This window comes from Rhamphochromis longiceps, linkage group LG11, assembly GCF_057381845.1.
Source record: "Rhamphochromis longiceps isolate RC_006_pf linkage group LG11, R_longiceps_female_GT1.1, whole genome shotgun sequence".
Taxonomy (NCBI): domain Eukaryota; kingdom Metazoa; phylum Chordata; class Actinopteri; order Cichliformes; family Cichlidae; genus Rhamphochromis; species Rhamphochromis longiceps.
The window spans coordinates 21385642-21400952 of NC_140567.1; the positions used below are offsets into that span (position 1 = coordinate 21385642).

The 15311-nt window shown below is 36.4% G+C and overlaps 3 protein-coding genes across 3 annotated transcripts; all 3 read right to left on the reverse strand.

The window, feature by feature from the left end:
* Window positions 1–544: 544 nt before the first annotated feature.
* Window positions 545–1714, reverse strand: LOC146659019 (serum amyloid P-component-like). Its single transcript, XM_085421814.1, has 3 exons — window positions 1581–1714; window positions 1195–1492; window positions 545–763 (listed from the first exon to the last, which is right to left on the reverse strand). The coding sequence occupies exons 1-3, from the start codon at window positions 1703–1705 to the stop codon at window positions 545–547; spliced, it is 642 nt and encodes a 213-aa protein (XP_085277940.1). The 5' UTR covers window positions 1706–1714.
* Window positions 1715–3772: 2058 nt separating this feature from the next.
* On the reverse strand, window positions 3773–7422 carry LOC146659020 (jeltraxin-like). The gene is made up of 5 exons (XM_085421815.1): window positions 7381–7422; window positions 7140–7194; window positions 5364–5466; window positions 4963–5260; window positions 3773–4076 (listed from the first exon to the last, which is right to left on the reverse strand). Exons 2-5 carry the CDS (start codon window positions 7192–7194, stop codon window positions 3858–3860), a joined length of 675 nt encoding a protein of 224 aa, XP_085277941.1. The 5' UTR covers window positions 7381–7422; the 3' UTR covers window positions 3773–3857.
* Window positions 7423–10854: 3432 nt separating this feature from the next.
* Window positions 10855–13071, reverse strand: LOC146659021 (mucosal pentraxin-like). Its single transcript, XM_085421816.1, has 5 exons — window positions 13022–13071; window positions 12738–12792; window positions 12232–12334; window positions 11850–12147; window positions 10855–11712 (listed from the first exon to the last, which is right to left on the reverse strand). The coding sequence occupies exons 2-5, from the start codon at window positions 12790–12792 to the stop codon at window positions 11494–11496; spliced, it is 675 nt and encodes a 224-aa protein (XP_085277942.1). The 5' UTR covers window positions 13022–13071; the 3' UTR covers window positions 10855–11493.
* Between the last annotated feature and the right edge of the window lie 2240 nt (window positions 13072–15311).

The following is a 15311-nucleotide window of genomic DNA, read 5'->3' on the forward strand; positions in this document are numbered from 1 at the left end:
CAGTAAAAGTGTTGAATTATCATACTATTACAAAAGACATACATATGAAATTAATGCATATTGAATAGAATTTAAATGTTATTATAAAAAGCAAAACTTCTTGCTTTGATCATGCCTCCAGTACACAATTAGTAAAAAAAACATACATAGATAATTGAAATGGAAAACAGTAACACAATTTGTTATATGTATAAAAAGATAACATATTTGTCAAAAATTATTTCAACACTGAGCATTTTCAAAAATATGCTGTAAAATTTTACGTCAGTAATGCAGCACTCACTATACAACAAAAAGATCAAAGAAACAGTGCAGTTACGCCAAAAAATTATCAGACAAATATAAAAAACAAAGAAATAGTGTCGAAAAGTAAAAATTCTTAAAAAAAAGACTTGATTTTAGATATATACATTTACATTGCAACACATAGACAGTAAAGTTTTTGTACTTTTTCAGAAAATTAAAATTTAAACCTTTGACTTAAACATAAAATCCAACTTCAGATATTGATTTTTAAAATCTTATAAGAATTCAGAATTCTTGCCTATTGACACAACTCTTGTTTGTTTTCTATCAGCACTCTTCCAACTGTCTGAAACTCAAACGCATACCAGTTCAGCACATTGCCTGCTGTGAAGCTCAGATTATTCGAGTAGTTCTGGATCTCACAGGAGGAAAGGGTGTGGTCCCACATGTGGACATCGGATATCATGCCAACAAAGGACTGATTGATGTCAAATCCCCCACCATGGGTATCCTGTTCCTGAGAAATGGCAAAGACTTTAATTAGAAGATGTATTGTTATATTTTGATATACCTAACTGTATGGTCTCAAGCAAAATCATCTACAGTTAGACATCAGTCAAGCTGTAATCACTGGCTAAAAACAGTTTGGTGATATCACTGACACATCTTTAAATTGTATGATCTAATAAACTTTGAGTATTTCATTTATGTGTTTTAGTATTCAAATGTATAATTTCTTCTAGCCCCAGAGTATATTATACATATATTGGATGTAACATGTAGCCCACAAAACATACTCTAAATATAAACGCTCTTATGCCGCAATGAACCACATGTCCATGAACATGAACAAATGGATCAAATTTTGAATTTGTATTATATTTGTCAGTGTCTGTTTGTTTGAAGATAAAGTAAAAGCTTTCTATGTGTGGTGCTTTGTAAAGGTACCTGTCCTAAGACAATGATAATGGGTCCATTGATGTTGGATCCAGAGCTGGTGAATTTTCTACTTGAGGGGACTCCATCGACCCACAGCTGCACGAGTCCAGAGGTAGCGTTCCAAGTGGAACAAATAGAATGCCATGTGTTCAACTTGTAGGCAATCCCTTCAACTGTATTCAACTTGCCCCTGGCCCACAGTTCAAATAAGCCATTTGCAGCTTTCTTGAATATCAGGAAGTTATTGTCAGCAGAGGGTGTAGCCAGAGAGAACAAGGAATGGTCTCTATTGAGGTCAGTAAAGGACCTAAAAGCAGTGAAAAATGGATTTAATAGTCTGATATGCGGTAGTTACATGTTTCTTTATTTAATTCAGTTTGTTTAATTAAAAATACCTGAAACACACGGTTACAGCCTTCAGATCTTGTCTTGATGTAGTCACCCTCACATGAGCTGTATTGGTTTGTTGTGGGAAGGTGAATATTTTATTTGCCAGATCTTTAAAAAAATAGAGAAACATATGAATAATGCAAATAGAAAAGGAAGTAATAAGCAGCATACTATAATAAAAATGAATTAATAAAAGAATATTTGAGAAAATCTAAAATCAAAACAGAAGAATGATTTTTGTTGAAGCTGTTTGTCTTTACGGCAAAGTTTGCCCTCCACAGAGCAACAGCACTAGTGCAGCTAATGCTTCACAATACAACAACACTTCACATTCACATTAAATATTAACTATAGGAATTCTGTTCCTGAGAAATGGCCGAGAGATGAATTAGCAGGTGTATTTCACTCTTATGTTTTTATGACAGATGACAAAAAGTCTAATAGAAGAATAATGAGCTTTTTTTGGAAAACATATTGCAGACATTCAATGATTTATGCAATATGATTTTTCATTTATGCAATATTTTATCATTACCAATGTGCATTCAAATGAAACTATACAAATTTAATTGGTAGTGAAAATGTTAAATGCAACCTTTAAAAGCTCGAATTTTCCCTCCATAATACCTGCCCATATCTGTGTGCCCTGAAACATTCTAGCTGGAAACTCAGATCACTGCATATTAATATTTGCCATTGTTTGATTATTTCTGACATATTTGGAATTAATCCCTGCCTCTAACACTAAGTATCAAATGAATTTTAAATTTTTTTTTACAATAATAGGTATAGAATTTGAAAGGAAAGAAAATTGGTTTAGCCATAAGTTTTGCCAAGTGAACGTAAGGTGTGGTGTTTAAACATATTCTGTCTCTTGTCATCGTAAGCTGTGTAGCAGGCAGTCTATGGACCCAAATGCAGGACTGAGATGCAGTATTAAACCCGAAGGCGGCAGTTTTTATTCACTGGCAGAAAAGGAACTGAGAAACACAATACTTGAGCACTAGAAAATAAAACCAAAACTCAAACTAGGAAGGATGATCTAAACTGGGAGTTCATGACGAGACCAAGGGAAGCGAAACTAGAAACTCTAACATGAAATAGGACTTTCAAAGTAAAACAGGAAGCACACGACAGGCACAGACTTGACACTGAGCTAAACCTACACTGAACACGAGGACACAGGAACAAAAATTTACAGAACATAGAAGAACTTGAGTGCTAGAAATACAAAACTAGAAGTCATAAGCCACCATGATGAAATCCAAGACCAAAAATAATAATACAAAAAACTGAAACACCAGGTCACCGACCCAGCACCGTGACATCTATTCCTGCTTTCCTTTTGAATAAGGATGAAGGAGTATATATCTAAAATGGTAAACATGGACACCTCTAATGTTAGTATTTATCAACACAGTAGGCTACACACTCTAAGTCTAATACACCTTCATTGTTATTAATTTTGGTTGCATATGTTAAATACTTAATAATTAAGATAAAAAAAAAAAATAGAAGGTACTTTGAGGGATTGCAGTGCACGATGTCAGCATCACCAGTAGAAGCACCAGCAGCATCTACAAAGACATGCAAACATACCAATTCACATTGTTTATTGGTACTGGTGATACAAACAAATCTGATGTCACTTTCATCATCCGCACCACAATACACGTAAAAGGGTTTCTGCACATGCAATACATTTTGTTTCAATATGAAAATCATATCTTACCTTGGATACAGTGTCAGGATAGAGCCTTCTATACTCTGGGTCCTTTTGTGAATGGTTTGTTTTTTAACAGTGCAGAATGGTTCCTTTTATACCATGGCTGCTGCTGTAAATGGTTAATTTTTTATGGCAGTCATTGTTTCTGTAAATTTCCATGTTCCTACTTCCCGCACGTGTGTTTACAACTTATGGGATTAGATCCGAGGAATCTGAAAACTTCCCCTTCACGCCTATAGCGAAGTTTGAATCAACAGTCACTAACATTCATGTCTTTGGGTTATAGAAATAAGTTAGAGTATGCGGAGTAGAGTCTGTTTTGACAATCTTGTCAATTATAAGTGACACAAAAGTGTGCATTTCATTCTTACAAATGAAACAGAGAAGAAAAAGGGGTACGTATCAATACATTACACACAAAGCCCAGCTTTGAAAACTCCAAACTATGTAATAAAAAATGCAATATACGCTTTAAAACCATTTTTATTGTGTAACATATTAATAGTATAGATTGGAAAAATTCTTTACATTGGGCATAAAATTGGTATTAACAGTATTAACAGTAACGGTATTGCTTGTCTTCTATCAACACTCTTCCTGTTATCTGAAAATCCAGAGCATTCCAGTTCAGCACATTCCCCAGAGTGAAGCTCAGCTCATCTGAGTAGTTTTGGATCTCACAGGAAGACATGGTGTAGTCCCACATGTGGACATCAGATATCATGCCAATAAAAGACTGATTAATATCAAATTCTCCACCATAGGAATCCTGTTCCTGAGAAATGGCAAAGAGTTGAATTAACAGTTATATTGCACTGTTTCTGACTGACACAATGTCACAAATAAGGAGAATGAGAATATTTGGAAAACATAAATAAATAAATGCTGTGAAATTTCGAAACATTTTAATTATATAACATAATAATAGTATTGTTTGTCCAACGTACAGTGGTTTGGCTTGTAAACTTTTCCACATTTTGTCACATTGTCACTCTATTTAGTCATTAGCACTCATCAGGCAATGTCTATGGGCAACTGACTGCACTCAGACCAAAGGGGGCTGAATAATTACGTGACAAACACGTGTGAGCTGTGTTTGTCGTTTGGAATCATGTATGATTTTCGTTCCACTTCTCACATGTACACCATTTTGTGTTGGTCTTTCACGTGGAATTCCAATAAAATTGATTCATGTTTGTGGCTGTAATGTGACAACATGTGGGAAAGTTCAAGGGGGCCGAATACTTTTGCAAGCCACTGTAAGTAGTCTGAGTCACCTTAGCATAGTACCTACATAAAATGGAAATGGGGAAATCTAAAGCAATGCTGATCCCAAAAATACTAAAACCAAACCAGGAAAAATGCTTCACTGGAAGTTTGGAGCTGCACTCCTTATGGATATCAGCACAGGTTCCAGACAAGTATTGTCAGGTCTTATACTCTTTTTGTTAAATATAAAATTGTGGTTTTCACTTTAATTCTTGTCTTTAATATAAAGTGAACTTGAAGCACTAGTATGTTGGTTACAGATCCAGAGCTTCAGCCTGTTCTGTTTCCCCATCGCTCTGTGCTAAGCTAACATAATTAACCTCTCAGACCAAATCACTGTACTTTATCTAATATAGCAACTGTACACCAGTCACAGTGAGTTTGAACTGTACCTGTCCTAAAACAATAGACATGGGTTCACTGATGTTGAATCCAGAGCTGACGAATTTCCTGCTGGAAGGCTTTCCATTTACCCACAGCTGAATTATTCCAGAGGTAGCATCCCAAGTGGAACAAATCGCATTCCACGTGTTCAACTTGTAGTCTTGCAATGCAAATTCAGCATTTTTGTCCCTGACCCACAGATCAAACAAATCACTTGCATCTAGTTTGAATATCAGAAAGTCATTGGAAGCAAGCGATGTTGCCAAAGAGAAAATAGGGTGGCCTCTTCTGAGGTCTGTAAAGGATCTGTAAGCAATGACAAGACACTGACATACATGATGATGCTTATGATTATGATGATGATTATTATTATTATTATTACTATTTGATTTTGCATATTCAACATTACCTGAGACAGACAGTTACAGCACTTAAATCTTGTTTTGTTGTTAACAGCTTCGTGTGAGCTGTGTTTGTCGCTTCTGGGAAGGTCAACATTTTACTTTCCAGGTCTTAAAGGAATTAGAGAAATAAATTAATAAAATGATCAGTAACTTTCCGTGATGCTGATAACCAGACCAGATTTCTCACACCTACAGGGAGTGCAGAATTATTAGGCAAGTTGTATTTTTGAGGAATAATTTTATTATTGAACAACAACCATGTTCTCAATGAACCCAAAAAACTCATTAATATCAAAGCTGAATGTTCTTGGAAGTAGTTTTTAGTTTGTTTTTAGTTTTAGCTATTTTAGGGGGATATCTGTGTGTGCAGGTGACTATTACTGTGCATAATTATTAGGCAACTTAACAAAAAACAAATATATACCCATTTCAATTATTTTTACCAGTGAAACCAATATAACATCTCCACATTCACAAATATACATTTCTGACATTCAAAAACAAAACAAAAACAAATCAGCGACCAATATAGCCACCTTTCTTTGCAAGGACACTCAAAAGCCCGCCATCCATGGATTCTGTCAGTGTTTTGATCTGTTCACCATCAACATTGCGTGCAGCAGCAACCACAGCCTCCCAGACACTGTTCAGAGAGGTGTACTGTTTTCCCTCCTTGTAAATCTCACATTTGATGATGGACCACAGGTTCTCAATGGGGTTCAGATCAGGTGAACAAGGAGGCCATGTCATTAGTTTTTCTTCTTTTATACCCTTTCTTGCCAGCCACGCTGTGGAGTACTTGGACGCGTGTGATGGAGCATTGTCCTGCATGAAAATCATGTTTTTCTTGAAGGATGCAGACTTCTTCCTGTACCACTGCTTGAAGAAGGTGTCTTCCAGAAACTGTCAGTAGGACTGGGAGTTGAGCTTGACTCCATCCTCAACCTGAAAAGGCCCCACAAGCTCATCTTTGATGATACCAGCCCAAACCAGTACTCCACCTCCACCTTGCTGGCGTCTGAGTCGGACTGGAGCTCTCTGCCCTTTACCAATCCAGCCACGGGCCCATCCATCTGGCCCATCAAGACTCACTCTCGTTTCATCAGTCCATAAACCTTAGAAAAACCAGTCTTGAGATATTTCTTGGCCCAGTCTTGACGTTTCAGCTTGTGTGTCTTGTTCAGTGGTGGTCGTCTTTCAGCCTTTCTTACCTTGGCCATGTCTCTGAGTATTGCACACCTTGTGCTTTTGGGCACTCCAGTGATGTTGCAGCTCTGAAATATGGCCAAACTGGTGGCAAGTGGCATGTTGGCAGCTGCACGCTTGACTTTTCTCAGTTCATGGGCAGTTATTTTGCGCCTTGGTTTTTCCACACACTTCTTGCGACCCTGTTGACTATTTTGAATGAAACGCTTGATTGTTCGATGATCACGCTTCAGAAGCTTTGCAATATTGAGACTGCTGCATCCCTCTGCAAGATATCTCACTATTTTGGACTTTTCTGTGCCTGTCAAGTCCTTCTGTTGACCCATTTTGCCAAAGGAAAGGACATTGCCTAATATTTATGCACACCTGATATAGGGTGTTGATGTCATTAGACCACACCCCTTCTCATTACAGAGATGCACATCACCTAATATGCTTAATTGGTAGTAGGCTTTCGAGCCTATACAGCTTGGAGTAAGACAACATGCATGAAGAGGATGATGTGGACAAAATACTCATTTGCCTAATAATTCTGCACTCCCTGTAGTGTTTAATGACTTAATACATAAATTTACTTTGAGGAGTGGCAGCACATGTTGTCAGCGTCACCAGTAAAAGCAGCAGTGCCATCTGATACAAAGAAAATACAATAATTCAAAACAAACATTGCTCAAATGTTCACCTTTCAACTTTAGTATGGAAATAAGGTGTCTGTCACTTAAGGCAACCTGCTATAATATATAATGCAGGCAGAAAAATTTTAAAACTTTTGTGTGGAAAGCATTAATTTAATTTGCCCTGTGTATCATGTCTTACCTTGAATTCAGTCTCAGGAGGTTGTGTTGCATGAGGCCAGCGAGGGAGTGAGTTTTATAGTGGCAGTGTTTGTTGGTGAAAATAGGTCTCCTTCATTGAGGTCATTGACTCTGGGTTTGTCCTACCCTTAGATCAAGAACACAGCACATTTTGTAATATTACCTCTGTAAACAACCTCTGGATTTTAAATCAAACAATCAACATGACTGGAGTACAGATTTTGATACAAGGGTTTTTTCCAAAGTGTTGCATTAACTTTGTAGGAATTTTAACCATTCTGATTAATTGACCCCCAATTTCACCTACTTTATAATTGCTTCCTTTAAGGCCTCAAACTCTTACAGTGAATTACAAAAAGAGAACGCGTCTCAGAAAGAGCTTTAGCACACTTAAGCAAACGTATAATTAATTCTAGTCAATTCTCTAAAATCCTATCAAACACTGGTTAAAAAAAGAATTAAGTATTGTACTTGTACTTGTTTTGTTACTACTGGGGAGGCCTGGGCAGGAGATCCCCGGACCAGCAGCCAAAACCAGTAATTTAATGTTCTCATTAGGCTGAAAGTCTCAAAATTTCTCAACCAATTTTAAATGGAAGAACAACTTGCTACCACAGAACAGTAGACCCGTAACACTTAATAGACATTTTGATATACCATGTCATTTACTCATTGAATACTATATAGTTGCATTTTTGTGAAGGAAAAAAAAGGTGTTAAATGTAAAATCCATCAGTTTACTGCACTCGGTGACCTATTGCGCTCGACTGCACTAGGATTTATGAAAGCAATAGTAAAAATAATGTATTACGATGTCATTCTAACATCTGAAACATGTGGGTCACATTTTCAAGTCTCTGAAAGGATGCTTCACATGACATTGTGTATTTACTGCTCTAATTATAATGGCTGAGAAGAGGTCTCTTCTCCAATGAAAAGTGAATTCCATAGTCCTCTTTCTATGCTACCATAAAGCTTGGGAGTCTGAGTTAGTCAGATTAAATTGATATTTTCGAAAGTTCTTTTCCCTCCTTTGTATGACCATAGACAGTGAGTCCAGTAACACAGAGGCATTTTGTACAAAAGTGCACCATTGAAAGATCCTGTTATTTTGTCTAACTGAGATCTCTTTATGGCCACTATGGGCAAGAGGAAGCAGTTGTAGTAGCAATATTACTTTAAAACAATATTACTTTAAAACAATATTACTTTAGAGCATTGAAATGAGCATTATCTACCCTGTGAAACAAAAGTAGTTCAGTGTACTTTTGCTTTAGTGAGGACTTGGCCGTCATTTTTTTCCCTCCTTTCTAGACACACAAATGAGTTGTGTTGTTGTCATATCTCAGTCTAAAACAGTCTATAGAAGTATATGATAGAATATAATAGTTAGATGCACGTCTTCTCTGAAACATTAAACATTTTAAAAGCTGCTCTACCAAAAATATGAACTTCGTCCTTGTGAGCTGCCAAAATTCCCGCTAATCCACTCTGAAATTTATGTTTTCCAAAGCTTCATTATCTCTGACATGCCTTTGGACATTGGACTTGTTTACTTAGCCTGGTGAACTCCTTGTTAGTGCACAACAAGTCAGTGAATTTATGGAGCAGCCAAAAGTCAAAATACAGTCTATAAGACAATAGATATACAATTATGGACAACCTGTATAATTTATCTATTGCTGTTGCTGTAGGAGGCATGGGTTTAAGATCTAGTAATGTTAGTTTCATCCTTAAATCAAACCACTAAGCGATAACAAGCATTAAAACTTAACACATCTAAATCCTGCACACAATTTTCATCAGCATGAATTTTCTTTGAGTTTCATTTTAATATTTATCTTCTGTACTTTTAGGACTGGCAGCAATGATGCCAGCATCAACAATAGAAGCCACAGTGCCATCTAATACAAAGACACTACTCATATTACAAATCAAACATTGCTTAGATTTTTAATATTTGACTTAGAAATAAGTTTTCTGTAGCTCAGGGCATCCTGCGACAATGTATAATACAATATTATATATTATATAAAATTGTATTATCTATATGAGTAGTTTCATGGCCAAATCAGATCTGTTTATTCAATATTTCATGTCAGATTTAACAGATAAAAGATCTGGAGATAATTCAAAGTGTTAAACTTGTAATTTGGTAGCTTTTTCTTGCATCTTATGACCATCATCAGGGTGAAAAATAAAATAAACCTGCTGCACACTAAATGCCTAAAGGCCTGGAAGACCATTGTTAAGAAACTACAATCTCAATGAAGCAGATATATTATTTTTAAAGTCTGCAATCAAGCTAAACCTTCCTGAGCGTAAATGTAGAGAGTTTACAAAGTGCTAACAACTGGTTACACTTGGAACAAAAATGGCTGAGTAGACTTTGCCAGAAAATATGTAAAAGAGCATGCACAGGAAACAAATCTTTGGACAGATTAAACCAAATTTAACTTGACTTAATTAGTTTTTCAGTTTCCAAAGACAAAACTGACGGCTGAAAAACCCACAAACAAGCAGCAAGTGAATGTGGCTGCTATAAAGGCCTTGGAGAGCATCTAAAGCCAGGAAACACACATGTTCATGGGTTCTGGATTCCAGACAGTAAAGAATTTTCATCCTATTGTCATATTAAAACAATCCTTATATTAGTTTGATAAACTTCCTTTGAGCCTCTGAAAGTGGGAGAGTGTAAATAAAGCTGTAAGTCCTACTTTGGTCACCAGTTGCATTACAGTTTGGTCCAAACTAAAATATCTTACGCACTTTATAGCATTATTGTGTCCTATTTAATTCCAGCCAGTGCTAAGTTACATGTAAGAAATGCAAATTTACTGTTGAATTTATTTATTTATTTATTTTTTAGTGGAAATGCAGAAGGTCACTAACACTAAGAATCGGGCCTTCAAGAGGTTCTCTTTAGTTCCCAACAAAAATATCAAAAATAGAGGTGATTGGTGAGTTGTTTTTCTACCAGAGCTGATATTCTGCAGTCATTTACAGATCAAGTCTCTGTACTTTCACTTTGATTTTGGACGCATGAAAGGCAGAAGTAGTTTTATTGACTTTTATTGACAGTTAGTATTTGTTTGGCTGAAGAACGACCTGCACGGCAATCAAAAGTCCACGTGAGTGCACGTTTCCCCCCATTTTATTAGCAAAGCACTTGTTTGCTCCTGCATGTGCTCCTTGGACTTGTTTACTTACACTCATTGATCGTTTGAACATTTGAACTGAACATAGCAACACAATTTTCATGGCAATGCCATTTCTGTATTGTAAATACATGAAGATTTAATAGATGTGTGCGTTAAACAGCTCTATGGTAATCTAAAAACACTTTTATGTGTTTTGTCATGTTTGATCTAAACAAATAAAACAAACACAGCTTTCAGTGTTCTTACACAGTGTGTGTTCATCTGTGCGTTTCACAGATTGCACCACTGTGGGGCATCTGTCAAAAAGGAACTACTCACATAAACAATAAAAATCCCAGAGTCTTCTGTGTATATGGTATAGGTCCATTTAATCATAAAATTACACAAATAGTACTCGAACGATCTGATTATTTTTTAAAAAGCCAAAACAAGGAAAAAAACTGCATTTATCAGTTTGGGCCAGTAGAGGGCGACATCTAAAACACCACCTTTTAGATTAAGTTGAAATACTTAAGTAGAGATGCAGAGTTTTCAGATTTAATGGAGAAGTTTGGACTTCTCTGTCGATTGCACTTTGTGACACAGTGCTGATGGTGATATTTTGGCAAAAAAAAGCTTCTTCTTCTTTTCTTTTTTTTTTTTTATACATTTTATTGTCATGCACTGACTAGAAAAACATTTATAGCACAAGTTGATGAATTGTTCACTTTACAATAAATTTACAATTAGAAATTCGTAAAATTATTTTTTATTTTTTATATTTATGCTCACCAGTTTTTGTTCTCAATGTTGTTCATGAATTAACCAACATGTAACGTAATCACAGCGACCAGTGTAACGCTTTCATATGATTATCGTAAAAGGGTTTAAAAAAAATCATCAAATATTCTTTATGATGGACATAAAAACAAAGTAGTTTTTTTGACCAGATTTTTGACTTTGTAATTTTCTGATTAGTGACACGTCATGAGTTTATTTTCTATCAGTACTCTATCTATGATCTCAAATTCCAGTGCGCTCCAGTTCAACACATTCCCTGGCGTGAAGTTTAGTTCATCCACATAGTTTTGAATTTCACAGGAGGAAAGGATGTGATCCCACAAGTGGACGTCAGACATCATGCCAACGAAAGACTGCTTAATGTCAAATCCGCCACCGTGGGAATCTTGCTCCTGTAAAGAATGCAGTGTTTGAGATACAATAGATTAAAACTACATTGTATATTATAGTACATATAGTACATTATTAGTATATACAGCGTCTGACTGAATCTAAATAAGTATTTATAATTTATCAATAAAACATGTACCTGTCCTAAAATTATTATAACAGGTCCTATGATGTTTGTTCCAGTGTTGACAAATTTCCTAATCGAAGGTAGCCCATTAAACCAAATCTGCACCAGTCCAGACTCAGAGTCCCACGTGGTGCAGATAGAGTGCCACATGTTTGGCTTGTAGTCTCGTCCTCCAAATTCAGCTTTCCTGTCCTTGATATGGGGCTCAATCTCTTTATTTGTACCATCCCAGAAGATCAGGAAGTTATTGGAATGAACAGGTGTAGCCAGAGAGAACAAAACGTGGTCTCTTTTAAGGTCTGTAAATGATCTGTAGGCATGGCAAAGGATGACTTATTTCACAATCAGAGATACAGTTGCTTCTTATAGGAAATGCATACATATTCATTGCTACCTGTGACAGAGTGTTAAAGAACTGAAATCCAATCTCGACGCATTCAGCCTCACATGAGCTCTGTTGGATTCCAGTGGGAAAGTGAACATTTTACCAGACAAATCTGAGAAGAGAGAAAGAGGAAGACACTTTTCAAGTGGTTTTGCTTTTTTTACGAAAAAGGAAAATGCAGGAAATTATGAACACAGAGAAGCATGTGCGCGGGGTCCCGCCAACACTCAGATTTAATAAGAAATTAATAAGATTAATAAGAAAACTTAAAAGAAGGAAATACAATTTTTTTTCAATGAGTCAAATTCACATGAAGCCAGAAAGAAACAACATTAAAAATACAAATTTTAAATGTATGTAAATCCTTTTTGTTTCTCAGTCTTGTTACAAAGATTGGCTAGAAATTTTAATAACGTCATTAAAAAACAAAGTATCATTAAAAGTGAATAACAAAATACATGAACATCATAGAAATCTGCTGTTGTATTCACTTTGTTCAGAAAAAACCAAAATACCTTGAGGTCTTGCAGCACATGCTGTCAGCATCACCAGTACAGGGAACAGCTTCATCTAATACAAGCACAAATTATACTTAATTATATAAATGGAGTTTTTTCGAATTATTCTCAAGACTAGTGACACCAGTTTACTGCTTGCTTTGGATTCCTACAATAAACAATAGAGGCGTAAATTATATACTTCACCTGTATTGCTCGTTGTAAAAACAAAATGAAGTTTTGTATATAACAGAATGAAGGTTACGTTCTTACACATGCCAGTTTTGAATGTCTCAACTTACCTTGAAATCTGTGTCTGGTACTGTCTGTGCAGCAGTTGTGAATGCTGTGAAAGTTTGAGTTTTATATACTTCTTCCCCATTTCTGGCGGTTTGTCTGTGTCAGTGTGTTCACTTCCTTCATCCACTTCTTCTTTTTTCCTACTTTTTTCTTTTTTGCTGTAATCTGCAGTATGATGATAATTCTACAGTGGTGAAGGTCAGTTCAGTTGAAACTTCCTTGGTTTGTACTACTACTCAACTAAACCATGAACTGATAAACGGGAGACTAATGAGCTCAAAACGTTTGACTAAGGGAAATAAAACAGTGAGATATGAAATTATTATGGAAAATTCTCAAAGTGATGCCTAAGAGTTGTAGCTGATGCTACATTGTATAGCTAACAACACAATAAAGGCCAAATTTTGGTGGCATATATATTAAAAAATCGAATGGTATCCAGGACCACAGCTATTACTTGCTTATATAAGCTACTTGTTCTTTCATCTTCCTCACTGTTTGATGGCGTGATCGTGGACAGAAGAGGGACGCCTGCTGTCGATCTCTGTCTTGCTGTTTTATAACATGTCCTTTGTTCGCATAGAGCTGTCATCGGTAAATTCAAAGTTAACGTTGTACATGATAATTAATGGTTATTCTGTATTACACTAAGGCATTCATAATGATAATAATAATGTAATGAACAATGGTACTGATAATAGTTCAGTTTTGAACATTCCAAAATATTAGACTAATGATCACGTAATTATTTCTGCTGTCATACAAAGAGTGAAAGTGACTTCTCTTGTGCATTTTAAAGTACCTTGCATTTGATAAGCTAATTTTGCGGTATAATTGCTAATGTTTAACTGCCTAAATTGATGTGTTTTAGAGGTTTTTAATTACATAGCAATAACAAATGTGGATGAGGCCAGTGCAGACACTAATGTTACCTGTCTGTAATCAGTAAAAGCAGGTCTGAGATGTGACGCTGCTCCTCAGAGCTCTTCAATGGCACGAGCAACTGATTGTGACAACAAGGAAAGGCGATGCAGGGGCCAGGGGGTGTACGGCATTGCAGAATTATAAAAACACAATTGTTGGGCATTACATGCTTTCAATTAGGAATTGATGCCATGGGACTACTTTGAAATTAAAATGTAAAATTATAAAATAGACACATGTGGGAGAAAAAACTTTCCTGCCCAAAGGGTCAGGTGCTTGAGCACCACCTGGGGTCTATCTGTGCATGTGCCTGTTCAGCACTCTTTCTAAAGTCTGTAACTCCAGTGCCCTCCAGCTGATGGTATTCCCAGGTGTGTAGCTATTTTCTTGTGGATGTCACAATAAAACAAACAAAAACACACAATCCCTCACATGGACATCACACATCAGTGCCAACAAGCACTTGCTTTATTTCTAGCATCTTGCAAAACAGAAGGTAATTGGTGTTTTGAGTATTTGCTTGGAAAGCATCATGGTCATGGTCCTGAATTTTTGACCCAGCATTTTGATTTTTATTGTGCATTTTTACCTTAAGAAGATGATTTACGTTTGAGCTTTGTGCGGTTTACTCTTGAGTCTCTAGTCTTGTTTGACATTGTTAGGTTGCTTTTGATGTTTTTTGTTTTGTCCTCATTGACTTCTGTGAAAGTCGGCCTCGTCTCCATGTTTACCTATGTTTCCCCATGTGTCCCTCTCTCCTTCTCTGTTCCTCAGCCCGGTCATATCCCACTGTCTAGTTCACATGTCTTAGTCTGGGTCTTACTGTGTGTTACTTCCTGTCTTATTTTGATAGTCTCTTGTCCTGCGTGTGTTATGTTTTGTTTTGCCTCCCCCGTGTATTTAAGTCCTCAGTTTCCTTCTGTTTCTTGTCATGTCGTCAGTCTTCATGTCAGTCTTGCCGCTGAGTTTTCTCTGCGCTGTGTGCCCTGTTTCATTTCTTGTGTCTAGCTTGAAGTTCTGTGTATGTGGTTCATGTCTTGCCACGTCAAGACGTTGTATTTTGTATTTTCATTTGTAACTCCCAGCAATAAAACTGCCTCTTAGTTTATATTTTGTCTCTGGAGTCCTTTTATTGCTTTATTAAGTGTTATCATTACCAGGAGATAGCATTCCTTGGACTGTCCTTATTAGATGGCGTTATAAGGGCACTCCTTCATATCCTAACTGGCTCAAGTTAGTTGTTATCACTTCACCCGTTTATGGATAGGGCAAAAAGTTCAACTTTGACTGACACCACCAGCAGTGGTATAGATCTTTAACTGATAAGGCCCATTTAAAAGGCAACTTTATGAGACCGGAAGGTTTTTA